Source organism: Rhinolophus sinicus, chromosome 16 (genome assembly GCF_057876585.1).
Source record: "Rhinolophus sinicus isolate RSI-liver-muscle chromosome 16, RSI-T2T, whole genome shotgun sequence".
In the NCBI taxonomy this organism is placed as follows: Eukaryota; Metazoa; Chordata; class Mammalia; order Chiroptera; family Rhinolophidae; genus Rhinolophus; species Rhinolophus sinicus.
In genome coordinates, this window is record NC_142516.1 from 34,129,627 (window position 1) to 34,145,582 (window position 15,956).

The window sequence follows — 15,956 nt, forward strand, 5'->3', positions numbered from 1 at the left end:
GTTTTCGCTTTTAAGTTGCAAATACTCCAGGGCAAACAGCTATGCTGTAGAGAGGCTGTGTTCACAGGCTAGGGACAGATGGATGCTGCTTCCTCTAAGAACCATGCTAGCGGTGACGTGGGACAGATCAGTACCTGGTGTACCCTTCGGTAATTGGAAAGGGGTCAACCACATTTTACTCCCACTAGACTCACCTCACCCGCACCCCCATATTAAAATTTTAAAATACATATGACACCAAGAGTAAGTAACGTGGTACAAAATGCCAACAGAATTTGGAGAAACCATCAACATGCTACAGTGGAAAGGATATAACCATTTTATCCATATCCTACTCTTCAGCTAACAGAGTGTACCTTTGTGGAGCTGTTACCTCTTGGGGCTAGTCCGAGGATGAAAACATACTATGCGTCTTAAGGAAATTTTTAATGATTACTTGTCCACCTTTAAAACTCATAGGAACAATGGCTAGTCTTTCCTTTCAGAATTTTGTGATTATGACCAATTACGGGAATTGATCATCAGACAACAGATATTTCTGGAATACCTTCTCCTTTCAAGATGCTGGGAACAAAAGAATTATGACACTCTAAAGAGCTTAAATCTAGGGAACACACACACACACACACACACACAGACACACAGAGACACACACAAGGCACCAGCAATGCAATGTAGAGGGTCTAACTGCTGGATGACCTGCCACGAGGAAATGCCCCCGGAATTTGCCAGAGGAGGGCATCGTGTTGAGGGGGGATGGTCAGGAACGACTTCCTGGGGAAATGGAATATAAAGCCAGTATTCAGGGCAGAGAGGTATTGACAGTGCAGATTCGGATCACGTACATCAATAGAGGGGAGCAGCTGCATAGCGAGCCCAGTATCATGTCACTACTGTCACTAGTGGACATCCCTTTCCTGCTGATTCTCCATCTCCTCTGTCTGTCCGTGGCCACCCCCCACCAATCTGTTCTTCACTCTTCTCTAACCAGCCAGGAGACTGCCCACCCTGGCCCCTGCAGCCGGCTAATGGGAAGCACTGGAGGGAGGTCGGAGGGCAGGAAGGGAGGGGTGGGTGTTTCTCCCCTGAAGTGGCAGGAGCTGGGGGACCTTCTCAGTGGCTCCAGGTCAGCCCTTGTCATGGTATGGGGTCCCCAGGCAGTGCTTATTTGGCCATCCTATAACCTTCACCTGGACTATCGAGGGTAGATGCTTTCCTGGCAGATGCCTTCCTGGCAGCACCCTGACTGACCCATTTCCCTACCCCAGGTGCCCTCCAAATCAGCCCCTGCCCTGTTACGCCTTCCACCACTGACAAGCTTCCCCCAGTTGACTTCCACACAAGTGCCCCTCCTCAGAAGCTGGGAGACAGAGCAGGAAGAATTCTTCACACCTCCTGCCAGGGGTCCCCAGACCTGACCTTTTACTTTATAAAGCCTAGGAGGAGGGGCTATCTGAGGCAGTAACCAAGCTATGCGGGCTCCCCATGGTCACAGAACATGCTATACTATCTAGCCTGCTGAAAAGGCAGAAACTGGAGGCCTAAGAGAATGAAAAGAGAATAAAAAGTAAGGAGTTATCTAGTTTTGACTAAAAATTAGGAATCAGCATGAAAAGGGGGAAAAAGAAAAGCACAGTTAGTAAAGCAGGTTAAAATCAGATTCATCAAGATGGCAGCGAAGTGCCAGCCCTGGGAAAGAACGGGGTGGACCGAGGTCAGGCAGTGACAGGAACCGGCTCTGAGCCATGATCACAGCAGCATGTTCTGCTCAGCAGGGCAGGGCTCGGCGGAAACTGCAACGTTAGCCATGGGTCCGGAAGTCTGACCAGTAGCCGCTCTAGGTCTTAGTCCTGGTCAGTCCCACCCTGGGCCCCTGGGACACAATAGACCCGTCCCCTCTTGGGACTACACATAAAAACCAGACTAAAGTAGCAAGTGCCCCAGTCTTTTTGCTCACACCAGCTCTCTTCCTTCCCTAGCTCTAGACACCCAAGGTCAATACCTCTTTTGGGGGCCTTTTCTTTCTCACTGGGTGCAGTATCCTCCTTGCCTACTACCAGCTCCAACTCCAGGCCCATTAGTCAACACTTCCCTGTCTTGAACCACTAGCCCAGGGGTTCTCACTGGGTCAGAGGTGCCACTCAACAGACGTTTAGCAATGTCTGGAAACATTTTGGTTGTCACAACTGGGAGAGGGTATCACTGAAATTCAATGCGCAGAAGCCAGGGATCCCGCAAACATCCTCCAATGCACAGGACCCCCACCACAAAGTTATCCTGACCAAATTGTCACCAGTGCTGAGGCTGGGAGCCCCTGGTTTAGAGGAAAGAAGGAAGGAAACATGTATTGAACACATTGTATGAGCCAGGCACTGTGCTAAACGTTTTAAAGTTCTTTAAATTTCCCTTCCCAAGACAATGACAGAGGAACAGGACACAAAGTTAACTGCACCACCTATCGCCCAATTTCCAGACAGGTCTTAGCATTTTGGGTGTCCAACGGTTGCCGCCACCATTTTAAACACATTATCTAAGGCTGATGTCTTTCCGCACCTCAGTTATCTCATCTGTAAAAAGTGGATGACAAGTCCTACCGCCAGCCCTTGGTCTAGAATGGGTTCCCAGTAAGTCTTAGTTTCCTTGTCTCCTTCTTCATGTCTTATTTCCAGTTTTTTCTAGAGAATATATGGGTAGAGGCACACACACATAGCCATTCCTACACCCACCTGCTTACATCTTTATGTCCCCACAAGAATCTGAATGAATGAGTGAATAAATGAACAAACTCTCCTTGCCTGAACTCCAAAAACAGTTTTTCATACTTGGTTTCTCTCACTTCTTATTTAGGCTTTCCATTATTGTTGGTTGTGTTAAGTCCGTCTACCCTACTGGACTAGAAACTTGTTAAGATGCAGGGTCCTGTCCAACACCTCAGCAAAGTACCATATCATTCAGATGTCCAACCAATCCTGGGTGAATGAACAAATGATAGACAAATACTAGGGTTTCCATGATAGTTTTGTTTAACAGTCTATTTATATTGCCTGTTTATAGTTTAACATCGTCACTCCCAGATAGTTCACTTGAATTCACCTCATAGACCCAATTTCCAGGCGTTTTCCTTTTCAAATCTGTGAGCGTCTAATGTTACTTGTATCAACTAAAGATATCCACTCAATGGGCCCGAAGAAGGATGCATCCTTTTAAAGGGGTGTCTCATGTGGCAGCCACGTTTCTTGAACAAACGAGACCCCAGTCCCGGGAACAAGGACGGGCACTCAAACGTATAAGTGGGCACTTACAACAGCTGGCAGAGCTTTGCCATTAAGTAAATCCTAACAATTCAGCCTTTCAGCCACCAACCTAATAGGCTTTTCTTGGCACGGGCAATTTTGGCTTGGCCAAACACTCATTTTCACATCTTAAATAGTTATGTGTCAGCCATGAATGGAGGCTCAGATCGGCCGTATGTCTTGCATTCTGTAGCAAGCTCATCTCGGTCAGGAGCTCAGGGGCCCATACACTCATTTCAGCTCCTTTCTCCATAAAGATCCGTTACAAAAATTAGTGATTTGTGTCTCTGATCAAATTCCTAGGGTCTTATTTGGCTGCTTAAGATGGTTTTTAACTTAAAAAGCAGCTGGAAAAAATGAAAGCAACTTTTCAGGAAATTAAATTTAAAGTACACCCTATTAAAACATGAATTTACGGGCTGACGTCTCAGGCTCCTAACAGTGCCAGGAAGACCGTCCTTCTGAACATTTCAGAGCAGCTCTCTCACTGAACAGCAAACTCCTGGCTGGCTGTCAAGCCATTTTTACTTGCCCTGGCTTCCCTGAAAGCATCTCTTTCCATCTCAATAGGGCCTCTTTAACATAAGCTTCTCCGGCCCTCTTCCCGTGGCGACCAGGTGGGCTGTGAAAATGGCATCTCTTTCAGCCCTGTCTCCAGCAGCCTTTGAATGCACAGTTAAATTCCAAGCTAATTTGTTTCTCAGGAACTCTTAAGAATGATCTGCCACACTGTCAGGTGCCTGAGGAGAAAGACCAGCACATAAACTGAGACCTGGGTCCGAGACCTGAGCCCAAGCCCACCAGAATGGTTCAGGCACGCCTTCAAGGAACGATTGCATAAACAAAGCAGACTTAGCAGAATGAGCCCACACTGCAGGCTGCACACAAGAGGGGAAGAAAGGGAGAAGAGAAATGGGGAGAAAGAGGAAGGATGGAACTGGGGATAAGCGAGCCCTCACCCCCACCTCGTCCCGGGGTGTCCAGGCCAGAACCTAGGCAGGGAAATGACGAATGAACAGAGAAGAGGGAGGACTCCATCACATTGATTCAGAAGCATGTTATACAGTCTCTCTCCCTCTTGCACTCTCTCGTTTTCTCTGTCTTCTTAAAGAGCCACCACTCCTTGAGCACCTACTGTGTGCCTGGTACTAGGCCATGCACTTTACACACATTACATACACCTCACGACAATCTTATAGGGTAAGTATGATCATTATCCCCATTTAAAAGATGAGAAAATCGAGTTTCACAGAAATCAAGTGACTTTCCCAAGGTAATGGTAAGCACATTGTGGAGTCAGGGATTTGGGTTTAAAGCTGTAAACCATATTCTAATTTCTGAATATGTATCTTCATAAGGCAAATAAACAAGGTCTACTGTATTCTTAGCTTACTCCCACCCAACAGAAGACACAAAAAGCCATGTTCTCTACTCACAGAATACTTGCAATCCACAGGGAGAGCCAAGAATCACGTGACTAAACCAAGTGTAACAGAATAAAGTGGCCAGTGACTTAGTCCACATTTTTACGAGATGCAATAATGAAGAAAGAGCCTTCCTGATGGGCATGCTGGGGGAAGGCAGGCTGAAACTGGCCAGGTCATTCGGCATTTGCTTCTTATTTTTCCAGGTTATGACTTCTCTCTAATGTAGTTTTAAAACATGATCTGCATTAAAGAAAATGTTGCTTCTGAAGACGAGGCCTACAAATCATGGTCCACATTAATTAGTAATATTCATAAAACAGGATATATTCATTCTGTGCCCGAATCACATTTAGCAAAACCGAAGGATTTTTCACACCGCCACTAGGCTTACCTTGTCTGTCCATGGCTATATTTTCCAGCATTCCTATCTCTCTGTGCCAAAGGCAGGGTGGGGAGGAAAACAGACTGATAACACTTCATCCTGGAAATGATTCCATTTGTACTAATTCACTTCCTCTCCCAAACAATGGAATCAGCTGCCTGAAGCGCTATGTAAGGGGGAACATATGATGGTGCTTAGAGCAAACCCTCATCAATTCTAAATGGAAAACCTGTAAATATCTCCCATCTATCCTGAGCTTGTTTGAATGACACTGCAAAGAAATGCCAAGAACAGAGCCCCAAGCAGTCGTTTTACAGGTTCATCACCAAACAGGATGACAGGTGAGGATTCCACTTCATTCCGATTGCACAATGTGCAAAACGTGACATCAGGGAGGGAAAATGAGCAGCAGTGCCTTAGGTCAACCAGGCCTGGCTCTGAACACGCTGGTGCCACCGCACTTCCGGTCTGCAGAGGAGAGTAACCAGCCAGAAAACAGGTTAACTCCAAATGCTGTGGTGGTGGAGAAGGGAGCAAACCAGTGATTATGTGAAGCCAGAGGAGCTGCTGAGGACACACTTGGTAGAAGTTTCTGGCTTCACTAACAGCAATGCACACGCTGATTCTAAATATCCCGTGTGGCAAAGACAACATTTGGAAAGACAAACTTCTATATTCACGTCCCAGGTGTATAGTGGAAAGCCCTGGCAGGCTCTGCTTTCAATTATGCTGATTTATATACCAATAAAATAGTATTTGTGAGATAGCAAATAACCTCTCAGCACTTTTTGGCTCACCAAACTTCTCAGGACAGGTCCTCTGTGTATCATGAGCAATTCAGCATCTTAAACTTTAGCAGTTAGCTGTTAAAAGTCTATTCTCTACAGTATCCATATACCTAGAGTGCCATAGCTTTGTGTTTGCAAAGCAAAGCAGCTTGTAACTCCCAGTCTATGAAATATTATGCTCAAAAGGTTGCAGCCTTTCATCATTTTTCCAGAGATACACGTTTCCACTGTTTACCCATAAACTACAGATGGGGGGAAAAAAAGAGCTCTACACAGATTTAGAAGCATTTATTAAAAAAGAACAGAAACATTAGAACTGAATCTGTACTAACTACTGACCTCCTCTCCCCCAAGCCACTCCACTCCCTCTTTGTCCCAGTGTACTCCTGGGTCACTTTTTCTTGCATCACCTAAGTCATATCTACCCACCCACATTTGCAGCCTGGTCATAGACAGATGGAGAGTTGCTAGGCAAACACACAGACAGGCCGTTCAGAGGAAAATCTAACCCTTTTCATGATGGGACCAAAAAAAAAAGAACACATTGAATATTTCCCTACATTGCTTTTTCAACTGGAACATTCTACACTGGGGGGCCAGGAACAAGAGCATGGAGGATTAAAGTAAAGGCTTAAAAATCCTGACACTCTTTTTAGGTTAAAAAGGGAAAGTTTACAAAGTTTCAAAGGTACCATTTTCTGACAATGAACTGTAGAAAGAACTATTCAACAACGGGGAAAAAAATGAAAATCAGCTCATTCCTTGAAGGTGAAAACTTACAATAGCAACTGTACTTGAGATATTTGAAAGCTAGCCCCATTCATCATATTATATCTAAATAAGAATAATTAGACAGTTTTGACAGAAAATAAAACGTGTCCCAAAAAAGTCCACACTTAGAGCCAAATTTCCCAGCCAAAACCCAACAGGCTTATGACTGACTAGAAGTACTACCAACACAAACTTTTCAAACAACAGAGATCTACAATTTACAGCATTCATTTTTTGTTCAAACATCATGTTTTTCATCCAAACTTGAATGTGTTTATAAAGGGGGGGAAAATCAACAACATTCTCCCCCTCCCTTTCCCCTCTAGATATCTCTGAACATACATTAGGTTATTGAATAAAATTTCTCAAGTTCACAATTGAAATGTCAACATTTCAGTAGGACAATAAGAGGAAAACCCCATGGTCATTTCTCAGAGATAAGCAACATTATACTTAAATGACCACAGTATGATCTGTAAGCCACACTAGTTCTCAATGTCACCTGAAAAAGAAGTGATAAACAAGAGTCACTGAGGATCACACTTGTCAGCTATCACCAGAGATTAGTTACTAGCACATGACTTGTTTTGTTGTGTTGTGTTTTGTTTTGGACAGGAATCGAAATAAGACACAAACTCTTTTAGGTTTTAGACCTTTTCATGGTAAAAATCATCCTCGCACATTAAATCTAGAATTGGGGTATAACCACACTTTTTGTTTTGACTAAGAAAGATTTACTAGGTAGATAAATCTATTTTAAACCCATTTTAGTTAGATGATGTAGAAAACCCGAATGCCAATCTTTTTTTCTTCTACTCTCTCCTAACTGCACTTAAAGGAATTCATTTAGAATGTTGACAAAGTTGATAAATTGGATTTATTATAATTATACTTTCATATAATCTCCTTCAAGGTTGAGAGACAATGCATTCTATTTTCATAATTTACCACAACAAACCAAAGCAAAACAATTAAGTATTACCTTTCACATAGAGTCAAATAATCACACACCTACCCTAAACCAGACAGACTAGTGCCACTTAATGAAATGAGACACTGTTTGTCATTTTGGGGTAGCCTATCAAGCAGAGCCAAGACTCTACACATTACATTACTCAAAGGTTAAATAATAATGAAAGTGTTCTGTGAACTGTCTAAAAAGCTAAACTATTAACTCTGGGACTTGGGTAAGACCATGCCACACACTATGACCATTCATAACTGGGGCACAAGCCATTTGGAAAAGGAAAGAAGGTCATGTGTGTAGTAAAGTGCCCATGCAAGTTCTGAGGTCAAGGGATCAGCCTCTGGCTGGGGTAAAAATGAAAACCTTCTATGAAATGGTTACCAGTTATTCCTAACCATCTTCTCCAAAACAGATGTTAAAATGGATTGGTATTAGATGGCTGCTCAAACCACCTCTTTTACATATCAATTTTATTTGGCTTCCAAAAAAGGAAAATTGCCAAATCATGTAAGTAGTACAGAGAACAGCCTGCCTGGGGTTCTGGGTTCACCTCTTGCTACCTACTAACCAGCTGCCTTGAGAAAGTCACTTGACTTGTCTAAGCACTGACTGGATGAAACAAGAAGGGAGGACACTGATCACTGGCTTCTTGTAGGTCTAGATGCCTCAGGGTTTCTGAGTGGCCCTTCACCCACAGAAGCCCTTCCCCTCCCACCAGTAGGTGGTTTTCTTTGTCTCCAGATCAAAAATAAGTTTCTACTAAGAGAGAGTGACTTCCCGGAGTATTTTCTCTTTGAGAGTGACGATTGCAGGCCCACAGGTTAACTGGGGAGATGAAAGTGCCCAGTTAGGTGAGGTACACCTAGCAGTTGGCTAGAATTAAGGGTGAACGTTTATCATACATTTCCCAGCAGGAAGCCAGGTCAGACAATTCTTGTCACTCACATGTCTTAGGCCTTTCCCCGCCACCACACCATATCCAAAGGAATCCAGCAGCACGTAAGTTTGTGCCTCACCCCCGTCCCCCCAGGCGGCCTCCGTCTCCTCACCCTGTACCAGGGAGGAAACGGTCTCTGCCTTCAGGGCTTACAGTGTTGCTGGGAGACAAGAGGACATGTCTGACAATGTCTCCTCTCCAGATATAACCCCTGTATGAATTACTGAGCATCCATCTCCGTAAAGCTTATTTTTCACAGCGTAGCAGAGGTGTGACAACGTTATGGGGTCTTTAGGTTCCTAAGTGGCTGGGTAAGACAAAAGCTTCGTGGTGTCAGGTGGGTACTGGATTTATTGGGGTGATCACTTCATAAATTATATAAATGTCTAATCACTGTGTTGTACACCTGGAACTAATATAATACTTGTATGTCAACTGTGATTGAAAAATTAAAAAATATTAAAAAAAAAAAAAGACACACACTTAGGATAAAAGGGCATAGGGGACCAAGAAGTCAGCCTCAGTGCTCCATCAGTAAGAACCTTGATCCTCTAGGTTCCTGGCCCCATGGAACCTAACTTATGCCTGTCCAGGGGGGTCCAGGGTCGCATTCCCAGTGCTGGCAAGTAAGCATTCAGCCAAACTGCCACTCACTACCATCATCATGTCCTCTTTTCACGTCCTTAAAGACCATTAGTATGAAGAGAATTTAAAAATCACTGACTGTTACCTCTAACACATATATTTGAACTTTATCTCTCTAAAACTTTGCAGCCTTTCTAATCAGAGGAAACATCTGAGGGCCTGCGGGAGCAGAAAGGCAAAGAGAAAAATGACATTCAGCACAGCCCGACAGGGTGTTATCACTAGTCAACCTCATGGGCCTGTGGTTCCCACACCAGGAATCTCTCCTCCTTCCATCTGCACTAACACCTTGAATTCTTCGGATTCAATCTTGCAATCCACAGTAAACCAATTGAAAGGCGTACTGGACTGTGTGGGGTTCTTACCATTCCTTACTTCAATTACAATGCCTATGGATTTCAAGCCAATAGGAGAATGCTTTCAATTTGAATTATTAGCTTCCAGCAACCATCTAAACCAGGGGTGTCCAAACTTTTTTCAACGGTTTTCACCAAGGGCCATATGCGGTAAAATACACAAACAGTCGGGCCACTCACTCGAGGTGAAGTATGTATTGCCTCACCTGGTTTATTTAAGTAAACTAAATATATTTTTGGAATTTGCTGCAGGCCAATTAACAATGGATCGCGGGCCGCAGTTGGCCCACGAGCCACAGTTTGGATACCCCTGATCTAAACCGATGTGAAATACTTAATGCTCCACCTTATTTTGTTTAAACTGATCTTGTGCTTGGAGATTTTGGCTACTGTGGCTACATTACTGTTCCGCCACAGAGAATATGAAAACAAATGTAGCTTTTATTTTTACCAGCTGCAGGCTTTTGTGTCCTAAGTTCATCTCCACCAGATTCATCATTTATTGAGGGCCATACACACATGTAAGATAATATACATGTGTGTGTATGTGTGTGTGCTTTACATATATTAATCCATTCATTGAATCAGCAAGCATTTATTGAGCACCTTGTAAGTGTCATGCATCTAATTAGGCATTAGAGATAAAAATGATGAGCAAGTCCAAGGTCACAACCCTGTGACAACTTGGGGGAAAGCAGATAATCAAATAAGTAATGACTACGCAATGTGGTAAATGCTGTGATGGGAAAAACAGGTTATTAAAATAATATCTTAGGCAGTGACTATGTGTCAGATGTTTGTATCCACTGTCTCTAATTCTCACAACATCCTGCAAAGATAGGTGTCTCCCCACTTTCCAAATGAGTGTGTTGTGGCCAAACCACACCACACACGGCCTCTCTATCAGCGTCAGCATCTGCATCACCATTTGCATCTTAATTCCCCATTCTGGTCTCAATACTGCACCTGCTAACCTGCACTCAGTCATTCAGGCATCGATCAAACTGTGCCTGGTATTATGCAGCATACTGCACACCCTAGGGAAGACCACCTGAAGGAATTTTCAAGCTGGCTACAAGGAGCAATACACGGATGATAGTAACACAAAGAAATGCTAGAGCATGGCACGAGGCAGTCTGTGGTCATGGACCAACGGAGTGCTTCAGACAGCAAGTCATTTGGCTCCTAAAAGGGAGAAAGCATCATGGAGGCATTTATTCAGGAGATGGGAGCCAGGTCTCAAGATCATGTAAGGTCAGACAGCAGAAAAGGGAAGAAGACCAGGCCCTCAGGAAAGCGGTGTTCAGAGAGGTGCCCAGAAGGCTCACAGGTTAGGCTGAACCACAGCCAAGGGTGTAACTGGAGCCCGATGGTTGGACAAGCCAGCCTGCAGCTGCCCAAGTGCCAACTGATAAGAGATGCTAAGGCACCCTGGGGCATTAAAAAAAAAACGACCCAAGTATAACAGCAGATGGAGAGATCTGCATTTATAAGAACTCCCAGAGACCACTACATGTGATGGAAATAGCTCTTTATTCTACCTCCTAGGACAGAGGGTGAGACCCCAAAGGTCCTCCTGAGTCAACGCAAAAGGTCACCAAACAGCCTTCCAAAGATGATGGTCCATTCACTGTAAGGACTTGCTTCCACTCGGAAGGTGTGCAGGTTCGAGGCCTGAGTGGCATTACTCAGAGTAAGAGTGGAGAGGCCAAGTGTTGGCAGCAAGGGGTCTCCCCATGACCCTTTTCCCACAGGGCCTCTCTTCTCAAAATTGGTAAACAGATACTTAAAAGACTACGGAGTTGCCGGCCAAGTTATTAGCCTGCCTGGAACACCCACATGTCTCAGCATCGTCCTGCAGATGATATCTGTAAATTTGTTTAACTCTTTACTGTTGATAAAATAGTTTTACATGTGTTAGGTTACGTGATTTTCACAATAGTCATGAAATAAGCACCAGGCCTCTCATTTTATAGATGAAAATCCTTAGGGTCAGAGAGGGTAAGTGACCTGTTCAGGGTTATAAAGCTAACAAGTTGCAGAGCTGATTTTGGATATCTGTGCAGTGATCTGACTGCTCTACCACTACTGCAATAATCATAACATTTTATAAAGTTCCTTAAGAGTTAACAGAGAGCTTTCACAGCAGTCCTGGGCAATCCATACAGACACACACTGACATACATAGACAGACAGACAGACAGACACACACACACACACTCATCCTCCTACTACATACTCTGTTTTCCTAGAAAATATCAATAACAACAACAACAATAATATTGTATTCTACTTGTTTAAAAACCTATCTTTCCTACTCCAGCTGTGGACTTTGTCTCAATACATTTATAAGGTAAGTGAGTAGGTATTATTTAGATAACTGCTAAATGTAGTATGTAAATAAAGCCTTAAATCCTAGACGTTAGCTTGTGTATAACGCACTGCTTAGAACAAACAACCTTGCTTTTGTGTCAAATATTGGCCCATTTCCATTTTCTGCCACTAAGCTCCTGCCTCCACTGCCAATCTTCTCCCAGTGACACATGAAGCAGCATCTTTCCTATTTGTCTATCTTACGTCAGGACTTGTTTTCAGAAAGTGGCTATTTCCAAGGCAGACATAAAAATCACAGGGCTTGAAAAACACTTAAAAAAAAAAAAAACAACTGTTTAAGCCATTTTTAGGCAAAACCGAAAGATATAGCAGCTAGATGCGCATGTATACTTTTATTTAAAAAATTGCCAACTATCAGTTTTTCAGAGCACTTCTTTCAAATTCATAGGTCACATAAATTATTCAAGAAACAATTTGTCAATTAGTCTTGCACAGTGGGGAGAAAGTTATATACAGAAATGTAGACAGAGTCAAAAGCAAAGCGAAATGCTGGGACAAATCTGTAAACCACCCCCTAGTGCAAAGGTAGAGGTAGCCTCCTCACAAAATAAGGATCACAAACTCCCCATTCCCTGCACCAGCTACAGGGCGGCCGTATGTTTTTTCTTTCTCATAACATAACTCTACCAAAAGATCTTAATGAAAATAAAGTCAATATACTTAATCTATAAAGCAATCACCTCACCCAATTTTAATCATCTCTCTTTACAAGAGAATTTATATAATCAGGCCATACTACACAAACAGAATTAAAATACATTTTTTCACCTTTCCGCCTCTATTTCCAAAGGAAAACTTCATATACCACTCATCTTGCTGAATACCACAGGGATAAAGTGATTTAATTCTAGTTAAACCAAATATTTCAACTGCATACTCTTAAATCTTAATCTTAAACATATCTATAAAATAGGATTTTTGAGAACTCTCTTTCTTATTTGGTAAATCTCCAATATATAGTAAGCAATTCCTAAGCCAGAGCGATTGTCAGTCAATACTAAACACATACAGAAATATGCTCTTAGAGTAACTTTTTAAAAACTGCTTGCATTCTACACTATTACTTGAATTTATAAAAAATTTTAGCTAAGCTCAACTTTCATAATTTTCATTAGGTAATCTAGGGTGTGGGTCTTTGTGAATTTCCTTTTCATGAAGTAAAAGAAGCTTTGTATCAGGACATCAGGTGTATATGGAAAAATACATATTTTGATACACGTGTAAGTCAATACATACTTTTTTTGTTTGTTTAAAGATCCCTTTGCCTACTTTACTCACTGCAGTAAAATTCCGTATGTTGAATTTAAATCTAGATGTGAAAACTGGGTTTTCTGCTAGTTAGACCAGAGCTCAACATACCCTGTCAAATACCCAGTCCAGAAGAAACCAAACTAGCCCTTAGTAGATGCCCCCCAAATAAATCATTCTTAGTTCACCTAGTACCTGGAAGACTTTACACTCAGAATCACAGCTCTTCCAGCAATGGAACAGGCTCTGAATGCAAATAGCCCATTAGACGCTCATAGATTTGTTAAAAATTTAACATTGGGAATAAAACCAAAGCCACCACTAACACCAACCCGGTAATTAAATTCCTGGTTCCAGTTAAGTTTCAAAATCCAAGCCCAACATCAACGTCTGGCAAGTATCCATGTACCGTAGGACCTACCAATATTTGTGCATGTTACTCTGAAAATTCAGAAAGAGGGAAAGTAGGAAGATTTTAAAAGGCTATTCATTAGTGTGTGTTCTGTTTAAATCACACATCAGAGCTAACTCTAATTATATCTTAGCGTTTGCTCATTGTGTCGTCGGAAGGGCAAAAGCTGACAAGAGTTACCGCAGTCAGTTCAATCTGTTCTTGTCCAGGGGTTTTGATCAATACACTTTGCATCATAATCTAACCCTGAAATTGTCTCTCCACCCCCAACCCCTTGGAGTAGGTGGTTTATTTCTGGTCTTTAGCCTTCGCTGGGTTAGTAACTCTTCTCTGTAATTTGCACATCTCCTGGAAGAGGGAGACGCCTGATTCAAGCTGCATTTGTTCACTGCCCACTTCCCCCAATATTATGCATTCCCACAACCCAATAGTGTGCGCCTCCTGTACCTTCCAAGTTCCTCGCCGGTGTCGTAGTAATCATCCACGTTTTCCTGCCTGAACACGGTCATGATAAACTGTCACGCCTCACCAAAGCCCAGCGCACTTCAGCTCCGCTTCCCAAACCATCACCACCGCTCCTGCGCCTCCGTGGGCCCCTCATGCATCAGTCTCCAGTCTTAAAAAAAAAAAAAAAAAATTAAAAAAACAATGACAATAATACCAAAAAAATGACAATCCAAAAAGGAAATGGACCTCCCCAGGACTAAGACCCGGTCGCTTAAGACCACTTCTTCGGAGCTGCCCCTCCCGCCGGGTGGAGAGGAGCACCCTTTGTTAAACCCGGGCCAGGGACAACCCCAGCCCCGCAACGACGGCGCGCATGTGGGGCCGGGCACAACCACACCCCAAGATCCGCGTCTGCCAAAGCACCGCTCTCTGCACCGATCAGAACCGGCTCCGGAAGTGACTGGCCTCCCCGCCCCCCTTTTTCTGCACACACTCCCACCCAGTTCCCCACCTCCAGGGGCGCCGCGCAAGAATGAAGCGTTTGCCCGGGAGGAACGCGCCTCGCTGGAAGCATCCCTCTCCAGCCCGAAGCGGCGGTGCACCCCCGCGCCACCTTTCGGCTCCCGCACCTTCGCGGACACCCTCTCTCCTCCCTCGAGCCAGACAGTCCCCAGAGGCACATTCCTGGCGATTCCCGCTCCGTTACCCGGCCGACCCGGCTTGCAGCCGCTCGGGAGAGCAGGAGAGGGAAGGGAGCGGCCGAGGGAGGCGCGGCCGCCTGCCGCTGGTTTCCGAGTCCTGACACAAAGCGCCCGGCCCGGCCCGCACCACCTGTTCCCACCCGGCCCGCGGGGCTGGGGGCGCATCCGAGCTGCAATCCCACTTCTTCCCGCAGCCAAGTTTCCCGGCTTTGGCCTTCCCGGTGGCCCGAGGCGCTGCCGGCGCAAATCCAGCCGAGCCGCGATCGGGAAAGCAAAAGCAGGCGGCGGGGCCCGGGAAGAGCCGGGGAGCCGCGCGCGGCCACTCACCCGGGCGCCCAGGAGCTGCCCGGGTCCCTCCGGAGCGCTGTCGAAGGCCGACCGCAGGCGCCAGCGCCGGAGACCAGCCGGGCGGCGGAGCGAGCGCGGAAGGGAGCGAGTCAGGGGCGCGGATCCCGCGCGTCCGCCCCGGCGTCAGCTCAGCCGGGCTCTCCCGCTCCGGCTTCGGAGCAGCCCCTTAGCTCCTCGCTGGCTTCCGGGCAGAGGGAGGCCTGCTGGCGACCAATGGGGACCCCGCGGGCAGGCAGGCGGCACGGCCCACCCACCTCAGAGCTGCCCAGCCGGGCAGTCGCTGCGGGTTGTGAGCGGTGCTCGCTGCTCCTCCCTGCTCAGCGCTCCGCGCTCGCTTGCGCGCTCTACCGCACACATCCCGCACACACCCACTCACCCCACACCCACGCAGCTAGGAGACCGAGCGCAGCCTAGCGCAACGTGGGCGCCCCACCTGTGACACGACTCTACGCTGCCCTCTTCGGCTGGGTTCCAGAGAAACGCGATTCCCTAGTCCTGCAAAAGTATTTGAGCGCCGGCTGTGTGCCCGGGACTGTGCTCTGCACCGGAAAATCACCGAGACCAAAATAGATTTAAAAAAATCCCTGACCCCGTGAAACTTACATTCTGATGGATAAGATGTAAACAAATAAAATTATTTTAGAAGATATTAGTGCTATTGAGACAATAAAACAGGATAATGACATAGAGAATGACGGAGGTTGTGGGCCGCATTAGATGGAGTTCCTTTCCAGGGTAGGTGTTTTGAGTTGGTATCTGAACTTTAAGAAGGTACGCAATCAGAGAAGAAAGGGTTGAGGTCTCAGAGACCCAATGAAACAACAGAAACCAAGGGTATAT

The 15,956-nt window shown here is 45.1% G+C and overlaps 1 protein-coding gene across 4 annotated transcripts in view; it reads right to left on the reverse strand.

Moving 5' to 3' along the window:
- DAPK1 (death associated protein kinase 1) overlaps positions 1 to 15,620 on the reverse strand; it is a 168,171-nt gene extending 152,551 nt beyond the window's left edge. The window contains exons 1-2 of one of the 4 annotated variants that reach the window (XM_019734018.3): positions 15,096 to 15,453; positions 14,068 to 14,236 (exon numbers count right to left, since the gene is read on the reverse strand). In XM_019734018.3, coding sequence (XP_019589577.3) covers positions 14,068 to 14,129 — 62 coding nt within the window. In that variant the 5' untranslated portion in view covers positions 14,130 to 14,236; positions 15,096 to 15,453. Of the gene's footprint in view, positions 1 to 14,067; positions 14,237 to 14,464; positions 14,489 to 15,095; positions 15,510 to 15,549 lie in introns of those variants that run through there. The other 3 variants (XM_019734045.3, XM_019734028.3, XM_019734036.3) reach the window with 3 other exon arrangements.
- Between the last annotated feature and the right edge of the window lie 336 nt (positions 15,621 to 15,956).